Consider the following 27911-nt stretch of genomic DNA (forward strand, 5'->3'; position numbering starts at 1 on the left):
ACGAGTATGGGCTGCTGTCACTCTTGCCGATATCTGGGGGCCGCAGCTTCTGAACCAGGATTCGGATGATGCAAATAAACAAGATGAAGTTCACCTAGTGGGTGGGGGCCCGAGGTTGTGCAGTCAGACAGGGGTGGCTGGGGAGTGCAGCCTCCTGGGCCGAAAGACGGGGTCCTGCTGCCCCTCCATCATACTCTGCCCAGCACTTCTCCCAGGAGCCCTGCCTCACACCCCCGAGGACCACGTCTACCCAACATGCTGACGGGAGAGGAGGAACTGGCTGCACGGGGAAGGGGATGATGAGCAGGCGTTAGGCTGTGGCCTAGACATGGATTTCCTGAGACACTGCCAATCCAACCTGGGCCTCAGTTTCCCCAAGAGGTGGGAGGAGGCCTTACCAGGATGGAGGTGAGGATGGGGGCCTTGATGATCCACCACAGGGAGGAGTTGATGGTGTCCCAGCACCTGAGCGGGGTATGGTGGGGGGGAACCTCAGCCAGAGTCAGGATCCTCCCAGCTGCACCCTCTCTGCCCCCTGAGCCCGTTAGAGACCACAGGCCCAGCCTGTGTTGCCCCACAAGTCTCCCTCCAGCTACCGCCTCTGGACCAAGCATGGTACTTTGCTGCCTGCCAAGCCTGGTGGGCCCTGCCACCCCACCCCAGGGATCCGCCCCAAGGGAAGGCAGTGGGGGGCGGGGGTGTGGCAACAGCTCACCCATAATCCTCATAATGGATCCTGATGATGGTCCACACCACAGTGAATGTGCTGGGCACTCCTGTCAGGGCCGAAGGGGAGCAGAGAGGAGGAGAGGGCATGGGAAGCAGCGGTGCAGGGCATGAGAGAGAGATTTAGGAGGAAGAACCAGACAGTGGGAGGTGGGGGGTGGGGTGGGCTTCCTGGGGCTGCCACCTATGGCTGCCCAGGTTGTTCACTGTGCAAAGATGCTTGGCTGAGGGGAGACGCTATAAACCCTAGGGGCTGTGTTCACCTGCAGGGAGAGTCTTGCTCTAAGTTTGACAGAGGCACCTTCGGAGTATTGCAATGGCCTCGTGTGCTGCAGGGGCTGACGGGGAAGTGTCAGGGTGTTCGCAGGATGTGTCCCACACACCAGCCCTAGGGGCACCTGCAGCCTGAGGGCGCCTGCCCCAGCACCACACACCTGGGGGCTTTTACCTCTGTTTGGTCAAGATGCTAACCAGATGGAAGGCAGTAGGGTGGGTTGGTGCCCTCTCTCCAGGGTGTCCCCCCCTCCGCCCCAGGCCCTGTCCCATCTGTCCCACGCCTAGCAGCCCTCCCCGGTACCATACCCCAGCCGATGAGTATGTACCCCCAGAAGTACTTCCGCTCGGAGAAGAAGGAGACGGCGAGCAGGGTGTGCAGGTAGAGGCCCTCCACCAGCAGCCAGAAGAAGTTGGCCATGACACAGTACTGGAAGAAAACCACGGCTGCCTTACAGGCCACCTGCAGGGGGAGGAGCCGAGAGAGAGGTCACAGAGGCAGGGCTCCCTGCCTGCCCACCGCCCTGGCTAAGGGGGCAAACGCAGGTGCCGTACAGCCAACTTAATTGCCAGTGTTTTACACTAGCCACTCAAAAATCTACTCATTTTTGGTTTTGGTTTTCCCCTTATTCTTGATTTTTTAGATCATCTGATGCTTTGGGAGAAACCAGTGATTTTAATTATCATTCACGAAATCATCACCTACCCATCTTCCCACCCATAGAGCCATCTACCCACCTATTCATCCAATCACCCGCCCACTCACTTACCCGTTTATTTATCCCCCACCCTTCCACTACCAACTCATCCATCTATCCACCTGCCGTCCCTACAGCCGTCCGTCATCTATTCACCTTCCCAGCTACCGATCCAGCCACTCATTTGCCTCTCTGTCTCCACTCCTCTACCCATCCTCCCACCTGACCCTCTTCTCATTCATCTGTCCGCCCACCCTTTAATCCACTCATGCATCCGTCTGCCTACCCACCTGCTCCTCTACCCAGTCCATGTCCCTACTTCATCCATCTATCCTGCTGACTCGGTCATCCATGCACTGATTGACTCTACCAGCCACCAACCTGCCGGTGCACTGAACCACCCTGCCCGCCCCCCACCCCAACTCATTTATCTTTTCCCAGTTAGGACTGGAGGTAGCTGGAAGAGGAGTGAGGAGTCTGTTGAACGTACTGGGGCATGGGCTGTTGCCTGAGGAGTGGGGCTCAGACGGCAGTATGGAGGGGAGCCTGGGACTAAGATGAGGGTACAGGAATGGGAAGCAGAAACAAGGAGGGAAAGTGGGGCATTCTTTCTGGGAGTCAAAAGAACTAGTGGAAGAATGGGCTCCCCTCACAGATAAGGATCACAGAGGAGCCAGGGAGACCCCCCAAGTAAGGCAATCTAGGGGCTCTGCGGGGGCCCCACCTGGCATGATTGGAAGGACTTCTGGGCCCTCTGTCCATTCCCAGACAGAGTCTCATAGCCTGGACACCTGTGAGCCAGGGCTTAAAGTCACCCTCTTCCAGGAAGCCTTCCAGTTCCCATTGTCCCCGGTACCCAGAACACAGGTTGCTACCCTTCCTTGCTGTGCTTTTGGCTCAGAGACATCATCTGCTCCCCTCCCTTCCCCTCCCCTCCCCTTGCCTCGCCTCTCCTCACCTCCTCTCCCCAGGCTGCACTTCTGTCCTCCAGCTATAGGTGGGCCCACTTCCCACCTTTCCTTCACCAACCGCACAATGAGGAGAACCCAGCTCAGTCTGCGCTTTCTGCTCACCTTAGCAAAGCCTCACAGAGCTGCTGATAAAGCAGGAAGCCGGTGTCCGCCATCCGCCCCAACAGGGCTGCTCCCTGCTCTGGGGCTCACCCTGCACTTGTCTGACTTGGGTATTTGCTGAGAAGCCTGAGACGCCACCATCGCAGGCTCACCCTTCATGGAGGAGGTCGTGCTGACCTAACGTACACCTCTGGGGTCGCTCATGAAGCAATGAATTGCTGACCACAAGGAACAGGTGGGAGCCAGGGCTGGTCTCCAACTGTCTGTCCTAGCTCAGGGACACACACACGGGGGTCCTAAGCTGAGAATCCCATGGAGATGGACCCCTTAGTGACAGCCGATGAAGACCTCAGATGCCACCTTAACAAACTCCCTTCCCTGGGGGATGGCCCAGAACAGGAGGGAGGGCAGGGGAAGAACGGACGAGGAGGGCTGCCTGTGGTTGGACAGCAGGGGACAGAGTGGGAAGCACCAGGGTGGCGTGGGGGAGCGGAGCTCTGGGTACGCACAGGACAGAGAGCAGAGCTGGGAGGGATCTTGGAAGTCCTTGCACAGGTGGGGAAACAGAGGCAGGGAGTTGCCCATGGTCACAGAGGAAGTTAGGAGTGGGGGCTCTGCGCTGTGGCCGTGTGGCCATGAACTGTCCAATCTGCCACCTGCATTTCTCATTTGGAGACTCCCAGATAGCTGAGCAAGCAATCCTCTTGCTGGGAGGGGAGGAGCTGCCAGGTAGGGTCCGGTGGGGGACTGGCCATCCTTGGATTGAGAGAGACAGAGAGAGAGGAGGAGGAGGAGGAGGAGGAGGAGAGGAGACTCGGGTGATCAAAGATTGGGGCAGACAGAGGGAGGCGGGCCAGGCTGGGGTCCTCACCGAGCCCTCGGAGCAGTGGTCCGACTCCCCGCTGTCGAAGAGGGCCAAGTCTTTGATGAAGACAGCGGCGGCCCTCAGGATGAAGGATATGAAGAGGTGCATGTGGATGTAGTTCCGTGTGCAGTGTAGTTTCCTGTGTGGGGTGGGCAGATCTGGGAGGCCGAAAGGGTCTTGGACTCCCAACCCTGCCAACGCTGTCCTGTACCCAGGGCAAGGGGCGGGGTGGGGGGGTGGGGCATATGGCTGCTGGTACGCAAGCCTCACCAACCTGCCGGGTGGGCCTCACCACCAAGTCCCCAAGTGCCCCTGTCTCAGTGCAGCCCTGCCCTAGGTGCTCATTCTGGGTACCCCTCTGCTGCCTCTTCACAGGGCAGAGCCATCCTGTGGGGGACCAGGCCACCACCACAGATGCCGTACCCCTGCTGTCTGCCATCTCCAGGGGATGCTGGCCTGGTGGGGGCGCTGCGGGGACCGGGCTGGACCACAGGAGTGACACTTGCCGGCTCTGCGTTCACGTCTCTTGCCCTGGCTGGGCCTCACCTGAACAGGCTCAGGATAGCCGTGGCGACCAGAAGGGCGGCGAGGGACAGGCTGTAGCCGATGGTGTAGCCGGTCTTCACGGAGCTGTAGAACACGGTCTGCTGCTGCAGGGGGTGGCATGGCAGGGGGTGGGGAGTGGGCAGGGCAGGGGGCCTGGGCCAAGGACGAGGCTGCAGCAGAGCGGCTTCCTTCAACCGCCCCCGCCCCCACCCCAATTTCCACACATGAGAAAGGACTGCCCCAGGACGGGGCTGGGGTGAATTAGGTCCCTCTCTGCTCCTTCAAGAGGGAGGACAACCTCACTCATCCCCTGTGTTCATTCTTCAGCCGTGTGTGCATCTCACATCCCTTGGGATGCCCAGACTGCTGGCCTTTGAGACCTCCTTCTGCCCTCTCTTTGGGTGACACGGGAGTACAGGCAGGTAATGACTTCACAGGGGGCTGTTGGCCTGCTCTGGGCTCCAGAGTACTGGGGTCTGCAGGAGGAAGGCAGCCTGGCCTTTGGGGTTTCTGGCCTGTCCCCCTGTCCCAGTGCCCTCCCCATGGCACACGTGCAGTGGGGCAGCCACTGGGCGAGCACCCCCTTCCACCCCACTGCCAGGGAATTTAGGGCTTGGGGCTCCAGTGAGCTTCAAAGGCCTTTGAGGAAATTGCTGCTTGTCTTGGGTGAACGGAGGCCCTGTCTGAGCAGGGTGTCAGGAGGTGGGCACACATGCACACACACACAGTGTGTGTGTTTGTACCCTAAGGCAGCGAGGGACTCCAGTTATACTCCAGTCTCTGCATCAATACCCTGACCTGTTCCCCAAATCATTACAGAGCCTTTGGCCTAGGGCCAACAGGCCCCACCCCTGCCCAGCTGTCCAGCACTGAGACTGGTTCCTTCCAAGACCTGCATCTCTGTTTCCCCTCTAGACATGACAGAGGGGTTGGAATCCACCTGCCCTGTCTCCCCCTGGCCTAGAGTGAAGCTCAGCCTGGGGACTGCTTCAGCTGTTGCTGCTCTGGGACCTCCCCCCAACCTGTGTGTCATCCTCATGATAGCCCCTCCCACTCCTTGTCTGGGGGATGCAGGGGATGAGCCCCCAGAAACGCATGGCTGGAGAGGAGGCCTGGCTCCCACACAATGGCAGCCCTGGGGAAGAGGGGGCAAGGGGCCCAGGTAGGCCGAGGCACTTTGTGGGTGGCATGGGGTGGGGAGTGCTGAGGCCCACCTCATCCAAACTCGATGCCTTGTCATCCAAGCCACAGGCAACAGGGTAGGGACCGGGCTCCAGGTGCGTCCAGCCTTCGTCCGTGCAGCTGCGGCTCACGTTGCGGCCTGGGTGGAAGGCAGGACCACAGGGAGGAGAGAGGCTGAGGCCCCGGGTACAGCCTGGGAGCCTGCCTCTCTCTGTGCAATGCCCAGCAGTCTTGGGAGCTGCTGGGATCCAGGGACCCTGATCTAGACACCCACGATTTCCATGGGGTCCTAAGGCAGGGAGAAGTCCCTCCTGTTCTGCCTGCACAGAAGGCAGACCCCCTTGTCAGGGTCGGAACGTGACCCCAGGGTGGCACCAGAAGCCCTGATCCTTGTCACACACTCAGCCTGCAGCCCTCTCACAGAACGAGTAGACTGCTGATCCTGGTTTGCAGGGCCACCATCAGGATGGGAACCCACGTCCACCCAGACCTCCTCGGTGAACCTGCCTGGGCGGGCTGGGGGTTGGAGGCTGGCTGATAAGGGCACAGATCTGACATCTTCATAAATGGAGAGGCTAGCAGTCCTGCAGGGGGACGTGCCCAGGCAGAGGCACACGAGAAAGGTTATCAGGCAGCCCAGCACAGTGGGGTCCTGGGGCAGCTGTGGCCTCCACTCTCCTTGGAGGCTCAAGGCTGCAGCAAAGGAACGGGACTGGGAAGGGGAGGAGTACCAGCCGGGCTCTCCACGGTGCAGCCCTAGGGAAGGCTCCCTCCCCTGAAACAAGGGGAGGGGTCAAAGAGACAGTGGATGAGAGGAGAGTTGTCCTCCTTCACCCCAGGACTCATCACCATCATGTCACCCCCGTTGTCACCATGTCACCTCCATTGTCACCAGCAGCAACAACTTTATCACAGCAGGGACTTGAGCTTTTCTTGTGTGGGTGCTGCACAGGCCACTTGAGGCACATCATCCTATTCAATTCCCTCCACCATCCACTGAGGAGGGCAACCCACATCACAGTGGAGAAGCGGGGGCTCCACTTGCCCAAGGCCACCCAGAGAGGACAAAGCTGAGCTGGTCTGGTCTCCAGTGTCTTCCCCAGGCCAGCCTGGTCCCGGCCTGCGGGGATGGGCCTCAAGGACAGGTCTTGGTGTCCAGGTGCAGAGCCCCAGGGGAGGTCATGCGGTCTTGTGAGCTCTAGTGCGTGTTCAGTTTTCCAAACCTTGCCATGTCCTGGGAATATACCAGCTAATCCCATATCCCCTGCTTCTGTCAATCCTCCTGGGAACTCTTTCAAAGAGATTCTTATCACCCGGTTTTTATATAGATGAAGAGCTAAGGGGCATCTGGGGGCAGGGGAGGGTCAGGCAAGGGTCAGGCAGGAAGGAGCTGCCCTGGGCTGGGTCCATTTCCACTGGGTGGCATTTGGGGGTTCCGGAAGGGGGCAGGAAGTCTTGCCGAGGAAGGAGCATCGGGCCAGGTCAGTTTCTTGCTGTGGCAGCCCGTTTCCTGTCTAGGCCTCCCAGCCACACCTCTGCAAGAGGTGCCTAGCACAGGGGAATGGTGTGCAGCTGCCTGCTCCCCTCAGTCCTCCCAGCTACCCCTATGGCAGCCCAGCCCCCATCAACCTGCAGGCCCCACCCCAGCCCCAGCCCTGGGCGCTCATTGCACGCCCTCAGGCCATGCCTGTCACCCAGGATTTGATTCTTCTGGGGACTCACCAGGCTTGGGCAAGTAGAAAAGGAGGCCAAGGCCAAATCTACCAGCCTTGAAGCTGGGGCACTAAAGCTAAGGGCTCTCTCCTTGCCAGATGGACCAAGATGCACGCGGTGAGGCCAGTCCCAATGACACCCAGGGACAAGGCTAGCAAGCCTCAACAACTCATCATGGTCTACCCAGCAACTTCATCCACTTCCTCTGTGTGTGTGTGTGTGTGTGACACTAATGGGCTAGGGCAGGGATCAGAAGTCATCATTTGTCTGAAAGATAGGGAGTCCCAAGGCTCAGAGAGGTGAAATGACTCCCCCAAAGTCACACAGCAAAAGGAAGCTGCCTGCCTGGTTGTAGACCAAGCCAGCCTGAGTCCACCTCCTTCTGCGCTCCCGGCAGTGGCTGAAGGGACACCCTGTTCCCTGAAGCCCTGGCCGTTCTCAGCTCTAGAAGAGGGAAGGGGGTAGTGGGTCATCTTCACACCTGGGAGGCCTCTTTTGAAAAAATGAATTTATTTTGTTTTTTTTTGAAAGGCAGACAGAGAGAGAAAACGTCCATCCACTGGTTCACATCCCAAATGCTTACAACAGCTGGAGCTGGGCCAGGCCAAAGCCAGGAGCCTGAGACTCAATCCGGGTCTTCCATGTGAGTGGCAGAGACCCATCACCTGCTGCCTCCCTGAGCGCACAGCATCAGGAAGCCGGAGCCGGGACTTGAACCCAGGCACTCTGACCCGGGATGTGGGTGACACCAGTGGCATCTGAACAACTCTGCCCAGCGCCTGCCCCCGAGCGGCCTCTTTGAAACTGGGACTGGAGCGCCCAGGTCTCAAAGGGAGCCGCTGCTGCTACAGAGGTAGGAAAGCTGCTCACCATGGGACAGCAGGAAGCAGCCAGGAGCGTCTCTGCCCTCTGGGCTGTGTCCCTAGTGGGGGACACGGAGGGTGGGGAGGAGAAGAGGGACCTTACCTTCTCCCAGTCTCCTTTCTTCCACTCACCCCATCTCAAAGCTCTGTTCTTCCTTGGGGTCTCCAGCAGGGACTTGAGCCAGAAACTGGGGACTCATTTGTCCCCAATCCCCTCCCGCTCAACACTCACTGGTCCTGTCCCAGGCTCCCCTGCCTTTCCCCCACACCACCACCACCACCCTCCCTGCCCTGGGTAGAAGCTTCCTGGCGTCACCCTGCTTCCCTGCCTCTCGGATGGGTTCCCCTCCCGAACCAGCTGGAGCGAGCATCCGACACTCAGATCCAACCACGGAGCCTGCCCGCTGAAATCCCACCGGAGGTGCCCATCCCGGGCTGCACAGGCAAATTCCTTGGGCTGCCATCCAGACTTTCCGATGCATGGCATCAGGAACCACGTGGTGGCGAGGGGGTGTCCTGGCAGACCCCACAGACACGGCGAATACAGACTGTGTTGAGCTTCCTCGACCAAAATAGCTATCCTATTTTTTATTCTAAAAAAAAAGGCTCTTAAATATTGAAGGTAAAATCATCGCAGATGGAGGAAATATGACAAGTTAAAGAAACATGACGAGGCTGGCACTGTGGTGCAGCAGGTTAAAGCCCTGGCATGCAGTGCTGACATCCTATATGGGTGCCGGTTCAAGTCCTGGATGCTCCACTTCTGATCCACCTCACTGCTAATGTACCTGGGAAAGCAGCAGAGGATGGCTCAAGTGCTTGGGCCCCTGCACCCATATGGGAGACCCTGGCTTCGGATCAGCCCAGCTCTGGCCACTGTGGCCATTTGGGAGTGAACCAGCAGATGGAAGACCTCTCTGTAACTCTGCCTTTCAAATAAAATAAAATAAATTAAAAAAAAAAAAAAAAGCCAGCACATTTTGGTGCCTTAATGGGCAGTCCCTAGCCTGGCCAAGCAAGCCCCTTCCTCCAGGTGTTTTATCCAGCCTGGGAAGGTAATTTCTTTCTAACCCTCCACGATTCGCATCTTCTACAAACTTTCTTCAGCTGTGCCTGCAGACCCAGGTCCCTTCCTGCTGGGAACACTCCACACTCCGCCTCCAGTCCTGTTTTTCTTTTTTTTATACATTTTTTCTTTTTTTTCTGACAGGCAGAGTGGATAGTGAGAGAGACAGAGAGAAAGGTCTTCCTTTTTGCCGTTGGTTCACCCTCCAATGGCCGCCGCGGCCGCCGCATCTCGCTGATCCAAAGCCAGGAGCCAGGTGCTTCTCCTGGTCTCCCATGCGGGTGCAGGGCCCAAGCACTTGGGCCATCCTCCACTGCCTTCCCAGGCCATAGCAGAGAGCTGGCCTGGAAGAGGGGCAACCGGGACAGAATCCGGTGCCCCAACCGGGACTAGAACCCGGTGTGCCGGCGCCGCAAGGCGGAGGATTAGCCTGTTGAGCCACGGCGCCGGCCTCCAGTCCTGTTTTTCAAAGGGGCAGAGGTTGGGGTTGGCATCCCTTCTACCCCACACTTGCAAACCTACCTCTCTCTGCAATTGAAGATCAGTTGCTCATCTTTCTCCATCAAATCCCCTGAGAAAATACCCCATTGCTCTATGTTTTTGGACTCTAACCACAGGCTCTCATTTCTTCCCATCATTTTCGGACACGAGGCCCACTGAGCACAGCTGTGCAGGTTGTTCACTGCATAAGGCATCTGGCTGATGGACGCAGAGGCTCAGAAGCTACTTCTTATTCAGCTTGCCACTGGGTGAGCTCTGGTGGGAGGGTGATTCCACCTGAAACAGAGCTTTTTTCTCATCGGCACAAAGGCACAGTGTGGGCCCCACGGAGGCCAGCAGCCTTAGTGTTACCCAGATGGTGGTCTTGAGTCCATGCTCTCCAGTGAAGGAGATGCCCCAACACCTTCCAGCAAGGATAGCAGAGTCGTGAGGACGAATGCAATGAGCAGGCGCTTTCAGGGATCTGAGAGAAGGCTGGTTCCACGCTGTGCCGATGGCGATGGCACTGAGACCTGTTGGAGGAGCTCGCCTCCCACCTGGCCAGGTGCTGGGTACCCCCAGAGAAGGCTTGGGCCAAGCGGGCACCAGCCTGCGACATAGCACACCCAGCTGCTTCCAGGCTCCACAGAAGGGCTTGGAGGTTTGTCCTTCAATTCAGAGGTCACAGCCCGAGCACTGGGGGCCAACAAAGATCATTTGGTCCCCACCACCAGTCCCCAGTGACAAGCAGGGAGGCGGGAGGCCAATGACGGACAGATCACCAGAAGTCAAACACATCCAGGGATCTTCCTGCTCACCTGCTGATTTCCGACCTGAGTCCTTTCCCTCTGCGGTCCTCAGGCTACATCCTGTTCTTCCATCCTCCGCATCCAGCCCTCCCCCACACCCCATTCCCCCTGGGAACAGCTCCCCCCTCCCATGCTTCCTCCCTGAATCCTTCTCATTGATCTTGCCATTTGCGTGCCTAGCAGCCTTCCTTCTTGCAGAAACCAGAGCCGTGTGCTACAAACCAGAAGCAGCCTTGCCAGTCCCCTGGTTTAAAACTCCCTGGCGGCTTCTCTCTGCTCTTAGGAAAGCCTCAAGGTCCTGCAGGGTGGGGCTTCTGCCCCTCTCCATCTCCTTGCTGAGCGCTCCCCTGAGCTCTCCCTGCGCCAGCCGCACTGGCCTCCACGGGCTACTGCTTTCCTCTCTGTCACCCCCTGGTGCAGGAGCTTGCTCCCATGGCTCCTTTTCATGCCCAGGTCTTCAGCCCACAGCTGAGGCGTCACCTCTTAGAGATGCGGTGGGGAGCACCTGCCCTGTGCACTGCCCCCTCTTTCTACCCAGCATTTTTACCCTGTAGGATGCACGTGAGCTGGGGGAAGCACCCTGTAGGATGCTTAACCAGAATCTGAGCCCCTCTGGAGGCAGGCGGGGTGGCTCCCTGATGGCCCTCCCCACTGTGCTTGTCCAGCCAGGGGCTTGGCCATTCCAAGGGGCTTCATCCCCGGGGCGTTAAGAATGAACGCCCAAGTCTGCCCACTGCCTGGCCTGGGAGCCGCCTAGAGTAGCCCGCGCTCTGCCTCCTCTGTGGATGTGTGCTGATGTGCAGCACGACAAGGCTCTTAGTGAAGCTGTGCGGTGCCTTGGCAGAACCCGCAAGGTCGCGGGCTCTGGGCAGCCAAAGATTGAATCACGACCGACCGACCGGCGAGCACGTGAGCCTAATGTAATCAAGCACCTGTCACTCAATCAGTTATCAATTGTTGAGCAAATATTTAGTGAGCCCTTCCCACCTGCTTATCTTTTGTGACGAGCTTACCTGAAGAGCTAATCAAATCGCAGGAGCCCTTCAAAGACCCAGCGCCACTGTCTCCTCTGCCAAGGAGCCCTCCGGATTGCTCCTGCCCCTCCGCTCTCCCAGCACTGCCTTGGGAGGTGAGTCTCCACCCCAGCCACCCACCTCCTCAGCTCCCTCCCTTCAGCCCCAGGGTCTGACCTTGAATGGGGGAGAAGAGCTTGAAGATGAGAGGGCAAGCCAAGACGACCACCTGGCCCCGAGGGGTGGCTGGCCAGCAGGTGAGGTTGTCCCACATCTTGCCGCAGCCTGTGGGGTCAAGGCAGAGGATGCAAGTATCAGCTCGGTCCCTCTGGCCCTGGGGCCTGAGTCGCTCCTGGCCTCCTCCTGCTGGGGTCTCACCGGGCGGAGCCTGCGTCTAAAATGGGAGGCACAGCCCTACCAGCCAGTGGAGGGGCTGTCCTGACCCGAGAAGGGAAAAGGAGGCACCACTACAGCTCTGCAGTCTTCAGCGGGGGACAGAGCGCCCCCTAGAGGTGCCAGGGGAGTTTTGTTATTGCACTGCTTGGGGCGGAGCTTCATCTCATTTGATTGGCCAGGCACCGGGGGTTATTAGACCCCTGGGTGGTCTTGCCCCATGAAGTTGTCTTGGACTCTGCAGGACCTCCCCACGAGTTGCTGGACTTCTGTGGAGGTGAAGAGCTTTTGTAATGATCAGAACCCAGACTCTCCCTCCATTTTGCCCATCAACACAAGGCACTTATGGCAGGGGGTTTAACAGGCAAGTTTTCCAGAAATGCAACCACTAAGTAAAGGCGGAGAAGACCGTCCTTCGTCGTCTTTCCCGAGAGTCGCCCTGTGTTTTGGAAAACCATGTTACTTGCAGCAACGTTGCCTGTGATATTTTGAGACACTGATACAATCACCTGTGTATGTCAGTCTGCATTTATAGCTCTCACATGCCCAGGATTCAGATTTATAGTACAACCTTCAGACTGGATCTGCTTATCTTTGAGTGCAATCATGCCTGAATATGTACACAGCATTTTATTATAAATGATATTCCTTTTACATGATAGCTGGAATGTAAGTTTTTTTTTTTTTAATGAATTTATATGTGGGGTCTGGAGGTCATTTGCTGATAGGAAAGGAGGCAGTAGAAAATATGATTAAAAAAGAAAAAAAAGGAGGTGGTGAGGATGAGGGGGTGCAGCTAGTTCTGGAGAGACTGTGCAAAACTCACAAGGCAACACAGATGCACCCAGCTCAGCGGGAGGTGAATGGTGAGGGGAGTGGATACCCGGCAGGGTCGGTAGACAACCCCCACCTCGGGCTGTGGTCTTCATCTTGGAGCTGGCAGGGCCTGGCTGCTGATAGTGACACAGGGGTCTCTAGGGGTTCTGCTTTACTAGGCAAAGGCAAACGCCAAGGTTCTGCTTCTTTAGAAACTGGCTAACCTCCCCCCCCACCCTGCCCCTGCCTGGGGAGTAGGACTACCCGGGACCCCCGCCCCTGCAGGAGGCTTAATTGTCTCTTTGCAATCCTGCCAGTCTCATAGATTTGCTCAGGCAACCCAACCCCTGAGCCAAAGTCAACGGCAGCTGGGCCAAGCCCTGCCCAGCCCAGGTCCGAAGGTTCACCAGTTCCCAAGAAGGGGGCCTGGGAAGAGAAGGTGGAGGCACAGCCCCGCTGGGGACAGAGCGTCGGAACTCTGTGTGCCAGGGTGCGCTGGCGGCAGGTGCAGCTTCCTTCTGGGGTTGCGGCAGTCAGGTGACAGCTGCGGAAGACACCTGCATCTCTGAGGCTCAGGCAGAGTCCAGCCCCAACCACACTGTCACTCTAACCTGTCCTGAGGACTCTGTGGCTGCCCTCCTGAGCCAGCCTCCCTGGAGGCCATGCAGGGGCCCTTCAGGCCAGTCAAATCCTCTTCATGGTTCAAGATGCTGTTAATAACATCAGCAAACACTACGTCATCTTGGTATGCGCCAGGCCCTGTTCTAACCTCCTTCGATGAATTGCTGGTTTAAATCTTCTATTTCACAGATGGGGAAACTGAGGCTGGTGACTGTTAGCACCAGCCTGCAACGCTGGGGAGCAGTGCACCCTGTCCTCCTAGCCTGAAGGTGATTTTGTTGCTGCTGGACTTTGTTTATCCCTTCCTGACAGTGCTGGGCACACCCTGTTTTGTAGGCCAACTGTTGTGTCTGAGTCCCTGCCAGGCTGTGCAATCTCCAGCTGCCGGCTCAGGTTGGGGAGTGGATTCAGGGCTGGGTCTCTGGCCCTGAGCTCGGCTTCACCAGAGAGCAGACAGAAGAGAGGGAGACCAGGCCCTGCTTTTCGGGAGGGCACACTTGGCCTCAAGGGATCTCAGCACAGCCAAGGCTGGGCAGTGACCCGGGACCAGGGCACAGGTCAGCAATCAGGTTAAGGGAGGCAGGAAAGAGAGGCCGGAATGGAGGACATGGAGGGGAGCTCCTCGTGGGAGGCAGGACAGGGCTGGTTTTCTGGGGCAGCATGGCTGGGGAGACAGACAAGGGTGCTGGCCATGAAAACACCTAGTACCTAGAAGTACTTGTGGGCTGCCCCCTGGGAGTGCCCCCTGGGACTGCACCCTGTGCGCCCACCCCAGAGAGGCCACAACATTCCATCATTGTGTGTCACCAGGCCCATAGAGACACATTCCAGGCTGGCTGTGGGTCCACTGGGGGCTGTGACCCCAACAGGACATCCTGAGGTGATGGATGGTGAGGGAGGATGGGGTGCTGTGTTATAGACTTGTGTGCACAGAGCCACATGCACTGACATGTGTTCCCTGGCAGGCACATGGGATCCTGGACACACATACAAACATACATGCATGAGTACAGGGACCACTGATGCCAGCAAACAGGCACAGAGGGACATGTAGCTTCCAGACACCCTCACCCAGCCACACACACACCACCGACATTCACACCAATGACACAGTCCTACATGAACACACAGAGACACAGAACACCAGGAAGGCACATCTAGGCACGTCCAGGCTTAAACAGACACGACATATGCCCCCGAGCCACACAGACACTCTCATCAAACCCAGAGCCACAGACAACCCCAAACAGATGCAGGCCAAGAGTGCACACCTGGTCGTGCACACACACACAGGGCCTCACGCCAGTCGCAGGGAGGCCCACAGCCCACAGACCCATGCCTGTCCTCCCCAGGATCCCAAGCTGGCTGCCAGGAGGCAGGATGTTGGCATGCGATGGGCACCCTGTGCCAGCAGTGACCTCATGAGGATCACGAGGGTGGTTGGCCCCTGGGGCTTGGGAGGCACTGCGGTGGGACTGAGAGTCTGGGTTCTGGGCCCCAGGGCTGACCATGATCCCACCCTCTGGGCCTGTTTGCAGCCTGGTCCTGCCTCCCTGCCAGGGTAGGAAGGGGTGAGGCACATGGTGAGGGGTAGGGGAGCCCTGGGGGAAGAAGGCTACATACATTCTCTTATGGTGCAGGAGGCAGAGCCGGGCCACCAGGGCCAGGAAGAGGAGCTCACATAACTGTCAGTCTCAGAGGGGTGGCAGGGACAAGAGAGCCAGGAAGACCTCAAGGTGCTCCCTGCTGTCAGCCAGGCTGCTGTGCGAATGCAAGCCCTGCCCCCAGGGAGACGGCCCTGAGCCTGCTCCCCACCTGCAGCCATCATCACGTGCCAGTCCTCAGTGAGCTTGAACTGGACACCCTGGACCCCATGGGCGGCCTGCCCCAGTGCCTCTCACCTCCTCAGCCTCTTGGCTTCTCCCAAAACTCCCTACCCTGCTGAGTTTAGCTCAGCCCCAGGTTGCTGAGCCAAGTGCAGGTGGTCGACACCTGTTCTGGGACTCTGCCACTGGGTTTGGGTAGCTTGACAAGTCTTCACACTGCCAGCCTGGAGCTCTCCCAGATCCCCTGGGCATGTGTGGCACAGGACCCTGTGGGCTCAGCCTCTGGGAATGAACTTGACTTGCCTAATTACCAGGATAAAGAGCCGGAGTTCACCTGGCCTGCTGGGGGTGGGTTGGGAGAGGGAGGCCAGGTGTGTGCCTGGGGGTGCCTGTGTGTGCTCTCCGTGTCTGAGTGACAGAGCCTAGGGTGTGGAAGAAGGAGCCAGGCCTCCTCGGCTCTCCCCCGTGGTGAATGTTCTACCCTCACACAGTCAGTTGCGCCTTCTTGCTCTGGATGGCCTAGATGGCTTTGAGCTTCTTGTAGGGAGTCACAACCTGAATCTGAATGTCCCCTGCTCTTCCTCTGAGAGGCTGGCCCGAGACAATGGCCTGTGCCTGGGCGTGTCACTCTGGGGCTACATCTCCCAAGCCCAGCTCCAGCTGCTGGAGCGAGCTGATTCAGGAGTGCTGCCCCGGCTCCTCTTTGGCCAAGGATTGAGGAGCCTGTGTGCCCTAATGATCCAGAGACCCCCAGTCTGCTGGGCCCCAGGCCTTCCACCCTGGGGGACTGGAGGCTGTGAGCATCACCTCCACTTTTCCTTGAGCTCCAAAAGGGGAGCAGGTTTCAGGCACTGTTTAGAGCCCCAACTGAGTGTGTTCTCTTTGGGAACATGGAGGCCTGTTAATCCTTCCTGCTTGCGTCTCCCCACTCACCATCCAGCAGCTCTGAAGTCGATCCCTGCCCCCAGTCCCCATCCCACACACAGGGAACGAACCTAACTCAGACCAGGGTACAGGGCATGAGGATACCGTGGGCTGCAGAGGGCCTCACCTGCTGTCTCGTTCTCCAGCTGCGCCTCCTCCAGGCACTGCCTGTGCTGCACTTCGATCATCTGCAGGTAGTCACACTCCTGCTGCAGCCTGGCTGCCCGGCCGCCCTGGGGACAGAGACAGGGAGGAGCCGTGAGTGGGGCACAGCCCGTTTCCTCATCCGCAGACTCCAGAGCAGAGCCTGGCCACGGAAATGACATTGTTTTCATCCTACAGGAGATCCAAGTTGCAGACTGAACCCCACTCCCAACTGCAGCCTAGCCCCCGACTGACCCCTGAACCTGACCTGGATCTGACCCCAAATTGTTGTCCATTTTTTCCAAGGCTGGGTCTGCCTTGGGGGGCCCTGGCATGGCTTCCTGGTAGCCCCTGAACAGTGCTGTGGCTGTAGTAACTCCCTCTTTGCAGGTGGCCAATTCTGCAGAGAGATGGGAAGGCCTCTCCTAAGAAACCTAAGTTGGCCACTGGCCTTTGCCTCTCTCCAGCTTGACTTGGGAATCCTCTGTTCCAGCCTCAGTCTTCCTGGGGGGGGGGGGTGGCTCAGCGAGTGCAGTCTTGTCCTGGGGAGTTGAATCCCGGTCCCCAGTTTCTTAGGCCACGCCTGAAATATCTAAGAGTCTCTCTGCATTTCCAGCCTCTGCTCCATTGCACAAGCCTATGCTTAGACCCCTGCCCACCTGGCTGGGGAGGGGATGCTGGCTCTGCTTGCCCAGACCCCACCTACTTCCTTTTTGGTTTTTAAAAAAATATGTATGTGGCTGGCACCGCGGCTCACTAGGCTAATCCTCCGCCTGTGGCGCCGGCACCCTGAGTTCTAGTCCCGGTTGTGGCGCTGGTTCTGTCCCGGTTGCTCCTCTTCCAGTCCAGCTCTCTGCTGTGGCCCGGGAAGGCAGTGGAGAATGGCCCAAGTGCTTGGGCCCTGCACCCGCATGGGAGACCAGGAGGAAGTACCTGGCTCCTGGCTTCGGATTGGTGCAGCGCGCTGGCCGTAGCGGCCATCTGCGGGGTGAACCAGTGGAAGGAAGACCTTTCACTCTGTCTCTCTCTCACTGTCCACTCTGCCTGTCAAAAAAAAAAAAATGTGTATGTATGTATGCATGTGTGTATGGAATTCAGAGGCAGAGAGAGAGCCCATGCTCCCATCCTCTGATGCACTCTCCAAATGCCCACAATAGCTGGGCCTGAATTGGGGCCAAAGAAAGCCAGGAGCTGGAATGTGACTCAGGTCTCCCACATGAGTGGCAGGCATCCAAAAACATGAGCCATCACCACTGGGCATTCCCAGCGTGCACATCATCAGGAATCTCGTGTCAGGAGCCAGGATGGACAATGAAACCCTGGGCACTCCAATGTGGGATGTGAGTATCTTCTAGACCAAATGCCTGGCCCTGAGTTTCAAAAATATGCAGGCTGGAGCCGATCTCAGGAAGGTGAGGGAAGGTTCAAGAAGGTACAGAGGCCCCTGCCTCTGGAATGTGGGGAGGGGGGTGGAAAAGCCAACCTGCTCCCCTCCCTCCCCCGAGCACTGCCCGGGGATTAGAGGAGGGGCCAGCCCAGTGACACTGGGGACACTGGCACTGGGGCAGACATGGGGATGGGGTGACCGCTGTCCAGGAACATCTAGAAAAGACCAGGTCTTGGGAGCTCTTGGGTGTGCAAGGCCTCCGCGGAGGAGCTGATGACTGGTGGCAGCTTCTGCCTGTCTTTTTGACTTTAGGAGAGTGGCTGCAGCCCCACATCAGAATTTTCACCTCAATGCCACAGCCCCCTCCCCACTAGGGCCAACGGAGAGGCTCCAGCAAGGCTGCTCCAGAACTGGAGATTCTCAGCATCTCCTCCAACTCATCTCTTCCACCGTGGGCCTCAACTTGACCTTTCTGCTGATTCAAAGGTTTCTTGAAGGCAGTTGTAGGGAGAGGTGAGGAGGTCTTTCCCTTACGTCCTGTCTTTAAAGGGACCCCCCCCCCCAACTTGGTCTGCAGCACCCAACTGCTTTGTACTCTGACCATCGTTCTGACTAAATGAACCGTGGTGAGGGACATGCACACCAGGTAGCAGTGAGCCCTCAGCTGTGTGGAGGGAGAGGGGTCCAGGTGAGGCTGGTAAACTCCGTGCCTAAGAAGCCACACAGCAGAGTTCTCTCATTCCACTGCCACGGTTCTCTCATTCCTCGTTGAAGGCCCTGGGGGAACCTCACAGACTCAGAGGTCACCTGTGGTCCAGCTCGTCCTAGTGCAATCAGTGCCAATGGCTGGGTGAGCCCCCAGCTCCAAGAAAACCCAGGATACCCCTGAGGCGTCCTCAGCATGGAGACCGCACCCGTCCATGTGCCATTGGTCTGGAAGCCACACAGGGAGCATGGCTTCCACTTGGGATGGCCAGCTGCAGGAGGGGTGGAGCCATGAGCTGTTAAGTCACTGAAACAAACACCCCGAGAGGAACATGGCTCCGTCACAGAGCAGGATGCAGCTATTTGTGTAACTGGTAAACAAAAGATAGGAGACTTGAAGGAGACGTCGGACTCGTGGTGCCTCTGTGGGATCATGCGCTTGCCCCCTTTCCCAGAGGGTCACTCTGGGTGAAACACTCATGGTGCTGTGTGTCTTAGAGCATCTGGGATCAGCCCCTAAGGCCTGACTGAAAACACCATGAGAGTATTTCAGGCATGGAAAGCCAAGACATAGAGCCAAAAATGGTTCTGCATGAAGGATCTCTGTGAGTGAGACCCCAGTGGAAAGAAGGGGCCGTCAAAGAAGAAGGTACGTTCCTCTGAAGGGAGGAGAGAACTTACGCTTTGCATTTGGCCCTGTCTAAAAACTGACAGAGTCTGTGAACTCAAGATGCTTCCATAGCCTTGGCAGCTCATTACAAGAGCCTCAGGTGATCACCGACGTCATACATCAGAGTGCCAGATGTTAAATCAACAACAGGAGTCACTGTGCACTTGCTCCCCATGCTGGACCTCTGTCCTTAATGAGTTGTACTATGAGAATTAATGGTAGAACTTGTCTTCAAACTGTACTTTATACTTTGTGTGTCTGTGTGGGTGCAAACTGTTGAAATCTCTCCTTAGTAAAGAGTTGGTCTTCTGTATAAAAGTCAATTAAAAACTAATATTAATGGAAAATGGATTGGGAGAGGGAGTGAGAGGTAGGATGGGAGTAGGGAGTGGGAGGGTGGGAATGGGGGGAAGAACCACTATATCCCTAAAAGCTGTACCTATGTCAATTTGTATTTATTAAATAAAAACCTTCAAAAAAAATAGCATCTGCAGCCAGCTTGTCCTCAGGTGGGGAGAAGGTAGATCCCAGAGTGGACTTCTGGGGACTGGTCCTCTTGGCTTTGTGTCCACCACTGGTTGGTCTTGCTGGGCACGTTTCTCCCTGAGGTACCCTCCCATGCCTGTTGTGTCTACCAGCAACAAGGTTCCTTCTGCCTCCTGTTCCTTTCCCGGCCTCCCCTGCTTCTCCTGCCCATTCCCACAGTGGGAAGTGGGATGAATTACAGCTCTTTCTGCCTCTCACTGCCCTTCATTCTTCCCTGGTGCCACGCCCTCCTCCCTGAGGGACCACCTCCTTTCCTATTCCCCGTTCATGGGGTTCCGACGAATGCTCTTCCAAGGCATGGACACGTGACCAAGACTGCAGTCACTCAGAGCATTTCTGGCCACAGCTGCCTGGCACATGGCCCAAGGCAGGCTATTCAGAGGCAGGAGGCTCTCTCCTGGGACTTTGCATTAAGTGATGAGGCAAATGGATTTGCTTTTTCCCACTGGCCTGGAGACCTCAAAGGATGCAGGGGCTGGAGCTGCTGCCACCATCTTGTTGACAGTGGGACGCAATGACAAAGGTCACACAGCTGAAAGCAGAACAGAGAGATGGAGAAAAGCCAGGCCCTCTTAACACTGTCTGAGCCCCTGAATGCATCTGTGCCTGAAACCAGCCCTGCTTCCAGCACAGGAGCCCATACCTGTCGTTATGGCTGGAGCCAGTTGGGTTTCCTGCCTTTTGTCTGTGAGTCCAGCCCTGTGGTCAGAGGATAGGACAACAGATGCCCTCACTTTCTCTCGAGCCAGGGCTGTGGCTATGCAGTTTGCCAAGAGATATTTCTTTTCTAATGCCCCTGGGCACCTAGTATTCCAGGCAGCATCTGTCTGATGGCAGAAGAGTGTTGGATCACCTTGCCTACTCTGCTCCTCCGAGCAGCACCGCCATGGGGCCCTTCCTGGGAGGCAGTCTGGAGAGGAGGGGAGAGATGGCAGCCCCCAGGGCACCCAGGAACGAGGGGGCATCTCTAAACAAAGTGGGGAGGGGCTGGAAGATGAACTCTGTCCCTGCCACAGTTGAGTGCTGGGGCTCCATCTGGATAGGGGTAGAGGAAATGGAGACCCGAAGAAGGACCCGAGGTCACCGAGCAGCAGCACATTCCCAGATGGGCCCCAAATCTCTGACTGCTGGTCTGGACTACAGCAAGCCTTTGCCTGGGGCCATCTGGTCAACCAGGGCCAAGGCCGGGGCAGATCCCTCTAGCCCTTATCACTGAGGAATTCAGGCAGACTTTAGACTTCCTCTCTCACTTATTTCCCTATTCTAAACATCCTCATTATCCCTCCAAACTCTGGGCACATAGAGAGAATCGGAAAATTCCCTGGCTGAACAGAGCCAAGTCCACGGATACTGGGATGGGACATAGCAGGAGTGTGGGCTTCGTACAGAATGGGTAGGAGAGGCAGACTCAGCGGATGTGCAGGAGTGAAAATTCTAGAAAGCAGGAGCAGTGTGTTCACACCATGGGCACATGGACATGACCAAGGCAGTCCAGGCTGCAGGAAGCCTGGTGTGGCTGCAGCAAGGCATTCTGGGAGCACCAGGAGATACATCAGGAGCTGTAGGCAGGGGCGGGATTGGGAAGGGCCTTGAGTGCCAGTTTTGAAGTGTGAGCTTTGACTTCTGGGCCAGGAGCACTATCAGAAACTTGCAACAGGAGCATGGGAGTAGAGGCTGCACATTTTACAAAGATCTTCCAGACCGCAGGTGTGGGCATGGGGCACTGTGAAATGCAGCAGCCAAGATCAGGCGAGACGGGAGAAGGACTCCCCTGTCTGCGAAGTGGCAAGCCCTGGCGCTGCCCTGGTTGATATGCATCTCCATCTCCTGGGGCCCTCAGAGGAAGTGGGGAGAGGGTAGGGCACTCCGTGTGGTCCCTGCCACCCCCACCCCTCCAGTTCTCTATGGAAACCACTTTGCATCCTGTGATTTATTTCAGCCTCATGGGGGAGACTAAGGACCCAGAGAGAAAGCAGCGTGTCCAAGGGCACACAGGGCTTTGGCTTTGGTTTTCCTGTGTGCAGTGGGAGAGGAGACAAGGATCTGCAGCAAGGGAGGCAGGGGAAGAGGAGGAGAGGAGCCGGAGGGGGCAGGGCAGGAAGGGAGGGGGTTAGGGACACAGGAGCACATGCAGACTGAGGCACCCAGACGTCATGGAAGAGAGAAGAAACACCCAGCTTAGCCTGTGACACCCAAAGAAGGTGAAATACTGTTTCACTTCATTACGAAAGGGCTCAAGGCAGCCTGCCAGGGCCACGGGAAGGTGTCACGGCTTGAACTGGGTGGTGGCTGCACAGGTGCGCACACGGGTGACAGTTCACGGAGCTGTCACCGCAGATGTCTGCATGCTACTCAGGAAACATGTCTGGGAAGTTGTGAGACAGCACGTGGCACGCCTTCCCGTGCCCCTGCAGAAGCAGCTCCGCTGGGGGAGCTGCAGAGCCCAGTTAAGACCACAGACTCTGGGGTCAGCCAGCCTGCCGCTTCCTGGTGGTGTGACCTTGGGCGACTTTCCCAGCCTCCTCTGTAGAATGGGGACAAGAAGCACATCGACTTCTAGGATCACGTCAAGGGTGACATGGAGAGGACGCTGACCTGGCCCTCGGGGACTGCCAACAAGGGTTACAACTATTGCCAAAGCGCCTTCTCTCGTGCCCAGCTGGCCTGGCCACAGCCTCACCACCTTGCATAAGCCCAGGCAGCCGGAATGTCCTACCCACTGGCAGGTGGCACCGCACCCACCAGAGGAGAGGTCTCCAGCCTATCATTTCCGCCTGCCCCAACAGTAATCTGAGCTCTCTCCTCTTCCCTGCATTTTCACACTCCTTCACCAGTGCCAGTGGCCCAGAGCCTCCCTTCTCTGCGCATCCAGACTGTGCCATCCACACCTCCTCTGGGCGGAGGCCGAGCCCTGGGTGTCGGGAGAGAATGGGAATTGGAGTATGTGTGTGTGTGTGTACACACGCGTGTGCATTCAGGTGAGAGGTGTGGTGAGGAAGAGGAGGAATGTACGGAAACAGATTTGGGCTCGAGGCAAGAAAAAACATTGCAGAGCTTAGAATGGTATCAGGACAAGGGTTCTTGCAACTAACAGACTCCCAGCAAGACGCTCAGCCTTTTCCCAACTAAGGGTGCTTCTTGGAAGGTTTCCTTTGGGGCACGGAACCTTGCAGGCCAAGCAGGCAATTTGCATCCTCTGCTCCCTGTAAGTCACCATGGCACCCCTGGGGAACTGGCATTCCCTGGACCCACTTTATGGATGTGTGTCTGTGGCACTGGGGGCACAGTGCAAGGAGGCAGGTCGGTGACCTCTTCTTCTCCTTGGGTAAAAATCAGGAAGAACTTGTTTTGAAGTCAGATAATAGGAGGCACTTCCTGAGAGATAGGAATCTCTACATCATGAGCTGTGCTAGAGGGGATGTGGGTGCAAAGAGCCCTGCCCAGCAGGGCCAGCCCAGTGCCCACAGCCAGACACCCCACCAGCTCACCATTCAGTTCCACGGGTCACCCAAAGCTCCTGCGAGGAGACCAAACCCCTAGGGATGTCCCCACTTGCCTTGGGGTGACTGATTAAGTGCTGGTTGAAGACACAAAGGGATTTTTGTTAAGTGTGACGATAGTGTCAGAGTGACCCAGGAAGGTGGCCTTTGGTTTTGGAGATGCATGTCGGAACAATTTGGGACAAAGGGTCAGCATGTTTATAATTTACTTTAAGATACTTTAGCCATGGCCGGCGCCGTGGCTCAACAGGCTAATCCTCCGCCTTGCGGCGCCGGCACACCGGGTTCTAGTCCCGGTCGGGGCACCGATCCTGTCCCGGTTGCCCCTCTTCCAGGCCAGCTCTCTGCTGTGGCCAGGGAGTGCAGTGGAGGATGGCCCAAGTGTTTGGGCCCTGCACCCCATGGGAGACCAGGAGAAGCACCTGGCTCCTGCCATCGGAACAGCGCGGTGCGCCGGCCGCAGCGCGCTACCGTGGCGGCCATTAGAGGGTGAACCAACGGCAAAGGAAGACCTTTCTCTCTGTCTCTCTCTCTCACTGTCCACTCTGCCTGTCAAAAAAAAAAAAAAAGATACTTTAGCCAAAAAAACAGATGATGCAAACATGAATTGTTAAGGACTCACAACTGTCAGTTCTAGGAATTGGATGTTTGCATGTCTACTGTCCCATGATCTCTACCTGTCTGAGCATTTTTCACAAAACAATGTAGAAGGGAGATTAAACTGTTTCTGTTGGGAGATTAAGCTGCCACTCAATACACCCACACCCTATACTGAGTGCGTGGTTTGAGTCCCGGCTCCCCTGTTTCTGATCCAGCTTCCCGCTAGTGTGCACCCTGGGAGGCAACAGGTGATACTTCAAGTACTTGGGTCCCTGCCACCCACGTGGGAGACCCAGAAGAAATTCCTGGCTTCTGGCTCTGGCCTGACCCACCCCTGGGTGTTTTGAGCATTTGGGGCGTGAACCAGTGGATGGCAGATCTCTGTCTGTCTCTCTGTTGTTCTGCTTTTCCAATAGTTAAAAACAAAACACAGCAAAAACCAAAACAAATAAACAAAAGACACCCAGCACCCTCTTTCTTTTTCTTCTTCAGAAATGCCTCTAAGATATGAAATTTGGGACATATTGCAATTTTCCTGCACTCAAAGGAAATCAGAAATCCAACCAGACAACACAGTCTGGGGAATGGGACAGAAGCGGCCAGGGACAAAGGGAGTCCCCTGGCCTCCGTCTCTTCCATGGCCAGCATGACCACAAGCAGGGGCCCTGCCATGGCAAGAGGGTATCAAGTTCAAGGCCACTTCCTGGTGTCACACTGCATGTTGGACCTCTACCAAGACTGGAGCCCATCACCATCTGACAATACCCATCGCCTCCCTGGGCCTGGAGTCCCGGCCCCCAGAACTCCTCCTGCTGGGGACCAAGGGGAAGGGATGGCCTGTCACTGAGTACACACAGCATGGTCACCACCCTGCCCCCCTTCTAGGCTCTCCGATGTCCTGCCTGAAGGACCAAGTTCATTTCACAGGGATGCTGGGGCTGGCTCTGTTCCGGATCTTCCTCCCCATGTCCCATGCACACACTGGGGAAACTGAAGCCCTTGCACAGAGGCGAGCTGTTCCCCAGGTCAAAGGGCCATTGTGTCAAAGGACTGTGGTGATGACCAGGTTTCCTGCCCATGAACACTCAGGACAGGAGGATGGGAGAAACGTCCAGAATGAGCTCCATCACCCAGCACCGTGCCTTGGGAGCCCTGGGCAGCCTGACCTGGACTATATCCAGGGTCACCTGGGCAGCTGGCCTCTGGGGCAGGGTGCCTATGGCACAGGGAGACCTGGAGGAGTAGGTGGCCGGCGGCCTGCCCCTAGGAGGAGCCAGAGAAGCCAAAGCCATCCCTGACACTGAGGGGGGCTTCTTCCTTCTGGGGTCCAGCCTATTGGTCCTGCTGAGTCAAGTTGTAGTCCGGGGTAGAAGGTTGACTCATGTGGCCAACTCTTTAGGGCACTGTAATTCTTCCTCCAGGGAGCCTTCCCTGACTGCTCCTCCCAGCAACCTCTGCCCCTGGTTTTAAGAGGCTGAACCCTACAACCCCCTGGGCTATTCCTCCTGGGTGTGATGGTCCCCACCAGCCTGAGAAACTTCCAGGGCAGGGCCTGGGTCTGCTCCTGCTCCAGGGTCCCTTCCCCCCATCAGTCATGTGCTGGGCAGGTCACCCTATGAGCTCTGCCATGGGGTGAGGGGCCCCTGTGGCTGCCGTGGGGCGCAGGACGGGGCAGTGGAGGCCTGGCAGTGGCCTTGGGGCAGACTTCCTTCTCGGAGACACTGGAGGTTTTCTTTCCTTTTTTTTGCTTCCCTGTTCAGAGATTTTCCCTTCCCAGGCTGAGGTCAGGGTACCATAAACAGGTGCGATAAGGCCTTGGGCCTTCAACCTGAACTTTGCAGCTGCTGTTTTATGACTCCGATAACGTCCGTGCCCCCCTCCCCCCCGCACTCCCCCAGAGTGTGGCTGGAGCAAAACCGCCTGGTGTCCATCCAAGAGGGAGCTGCGGAGGGGGGAAGGGGGCTCCTCGCTCCAGCCTGCCTGAGTCCCAGTGGGCCCAGCCCTGAATGAGAGACCCCAGCCCCTGATCGGAATCCCCTTGACTCGGGGGCTGGGTAGGGCAGAAAGGCGGAGTCAGAGAGGGGAGGGTTAAGTGTGCTGGAGCAATCAGGGAAGGCTGTCTGGAGGAGGAGATAGAGCTGGGCACTAACAAGGGAGGGTAGGCATGGGAGGAGTCAGGCTCAGGCTATCTCAGGTGAGAGGCTGCCCTGCCGAAGCCACTCTGCCCTCAGAGCCGACTCAGAAGCCTTTGGGCACCAGGGGGGCATCCCTCGGCTCATCTGAGAAGGGTTTGGTTGGTTGGGGCTCAAGGTGAGGGAAGCCAGAGGATTGGTGAGGCCTGGAGACTAGGTGACCTGGGCGGGGGCGGGGTGTGTGTGTGTGTGTGTGTGTAAATGGGGCCAGAGCTGTGGCCTAGGGGTACCAGCGAAGTGAGGCTCTGATTGCTCAGAGGGTCGGTCTCCTGACACCCACGGGAGGAGGGGAGGCTCCTAGGACAATTTCCTGAGCCCCTGTGTGCGAGATACTGGGACAGCGGTGCGTGCCCTGGTGGAGGTGACGACAAGGGACGTGATCTCAGGACAGACCTGGCCCTGCCTCAAAGGCCAACTCCAGATTCCACGAGGCAGAGAAAATCTGCCTCTGTCCAGGTCTGACAGGTGGAGGGGTCAGGCTCAGAGGCTCTGATGTCTCTGAACTTCATCTGCCCATCTGTAAAATGGGCTTGGGTAGACTCAGTGAGGTCTTCCCTGTGCTTGGAGGGAGAGATCCATGCAACTCCTGCCTCAAGCAGGCACTGCTCTGCCACCCAGGTGTGCCACCCACCGACGCACACAAGTATCTCCACTCATGGGACACACAGGCACACAGGCGTCGGGGCATACACAGATTGGCGTGCGGAGAAAGCAGAGGCCAGAGCAAGAGGAAGGCCACTACTGGTGGTCACTGTCTCCCTATCCAGCTTTCCTCCACTCACAAACCTGAGCTCCCGTGAACACCGCAGGCAACCCCTCACCGCCTGCCGGCCACCTTCCACCTGGGCGCCTGTGGCTCTCTGCTCTGCCCAGTGCCACCCACAGGATCCCAAGGGCCCCTTCCCAGGTCTCTGGCCCCGACCCTGGGTCTGCTTCTCAGACCTCACCTCCACAAGCACACGCAACGCCCCCACAAGTCTCCCCAGACAGGCACGGCACGCAACGACCCCCCTCACAGCCTCCCTCCCGCCCACGACCCTCCATATCGTCCACTCAGTCGACCCCCGTGCCTGCTCTATAGCCACAGGCCTCGCCGCCGCACGCACACCCGCACCCACTACTCGGAACCCAAGTTCCCCTCCACCGATATCCCGTACAGCCTCGCTGTATGGGCTCTGCGCTGAGCTGGAAGGGACCCAAGGCGACCTCGACCCCAGTCTTCGGGGTCCAGATCCGGCCCGGGGCTGAGAGAGGAGGCGAGACGGGGCGCCGGGCGCCTCTTCTTCCCCTGACCCAGACGCGCGCACAGATGGCCCGGCTCCCGCCGCCCCCACTCCCCACTAGCTGCCGGGACTCACCGCGGGCCCGAGGGCGCAGGCGAGGGCGCCTGCCAGCACGCACAGCCAGCGGGTGGGCGGTGGGCTCGGCGGGCCCATGGTCCGCCCCGAGCCCGCGGCGGGCGGCCCCGCGCGGCCACTGGGCTGGCGGGCTGCGGCGCGCGGGCGATGGCCGGGAACCCGCGGAGTGGCGTTGGCACCGTGGCCCTGGCGGTAAGAGGCGCGCCGCGGGGCTGGGGGCGGGCCACGGGGGCTCGTCTGACGGGCGCCGGGTGCAGCCAATGGATGGCAGGGGGTGGAGCCGCCGCGCAGGTGTGGGGAGGGGCCGGGCCCCGTGGGTGGGGAGTCCCCGGCTCTTCCTCCGCTCGTCCCACGCGACTGTCTAACGTCGTGAGGTGTGCACGAACCCTCGCCCCCCGCAGCTCGTCTCCCCGAGTCTCGAGACCTCGCCACGCCCCGTCCTTCCCGGCTCGGCCCACGATGTCCCCAGGAGCCTGGCTGCGCTCCCCCAACCTCCGCACACCCCCTTAGCCCCTCCCCAAGGCGCTGCACGTCTACTCTCGGAGCCGCCCCCTCCAGGCTGCCTCCCTGCCTGCTTCCCCTCTGCGCCTCGGAGAGCTCGTGCGCGCCCGCCGGTTGCGAGACGAGAAATGCCACCGCCGCCCCTGGCTGTGGCTGCTACAGGCGCAGGGCCGCGGGCTGGCGGCCACTGGGGGGTAGGTGCAGCGCGTGGTTCCAGGCATTTTCCGCCGCCCCGACGCATCCGTCGGGCTGGAGAGGCCCGGCCAGGACAAGCGAACAGAGGCCGACTCTGGGCTCCTCGGTGCGGCCCGCGGCCCGGGGCCAGCCGGCGGGGCGCCCTTGGCACGGGTTCGGCGCTCTGGCCGCTCACGCTCCGGGGTCCGCTCCTGGGCGGCCGACGCGTCCGCGCCCTCGCGCGTCA

The 27911-nt window shown here is 58.2% G+C and overlaps 1 protein-coding gene across 3 annotated transcripts in view; it reads right to left on the reverse strand.

Annotated features, from left to right (window-relative positions):
• VIPR1 (vasoactive intestinal peptide receptor 1) overlaps positions 1 to 27063 on the reverse strand; it is a 32340-nt gene extending 5277 nt beyond the window's left edge. Inside the window, exons 1-10 of one of the 3 annotated variants that reach the window (XM_062200631.1) lie at positions 26990 to 27063; positions 16015 to 16120; positions 11485 to 11592; positions 5396 to 5502; positions 4182 to 4285; positions 3642 to 3774; positions 1309 to 1462; positions 716 to 776; positions 399 to 465; positions 3 to 94 (exon numbers count right to left, since the gene is read on the reverse strand). In XM_062200631.1, coding sequence (XP_062056615.1) covers positions 3 to 94; positions 399 to 465; positions 716 to 776; positions 1309 to 1462; positions 3642 to 3774; positions 4182 to 4285; positions 5396 to 5502; positions 11485 to 11592; positions 16015 to 16075 — 887 coding nt within the window. In that variant the 5' untranslated portion in view covers positions 16076 to 16120; positions 26990 to 27063. The remainder of the gene's footprint in view (positions 1 to 2; positions 95 to 398; positions 466 to 715; positions 777 to 1308; positions 1463 to 3641; positions 3775 to 4181; positions 4286 to 5395; positions 5503 to 11484; positions 11593 to 16014; positions 16121 to 26989) is intronic. The other 2 variants (XM_062200632.1, XM_062200633.1) reach the window with 2 other exon arrangements.
• Between the last annotated feature and the right edge of the window lie 848 nt (positions 27064 to 27911).

The sequence above is a fragment of the Lepus europaeus genome, chromosome 9 (genome assembly GCF_033115175.1).
Source record: "Lepus europaeus isolate LE1 chromosome 9, mLepTim1.pri, whole genome shotgun sequence".
Taxonomy (NCBI): domain Eukaryota; kingdom Metazoa; phylum Chordata; class Mammalia; order Lagomorpha; family Leporidae; genus Lepus; species Lepus europaeus.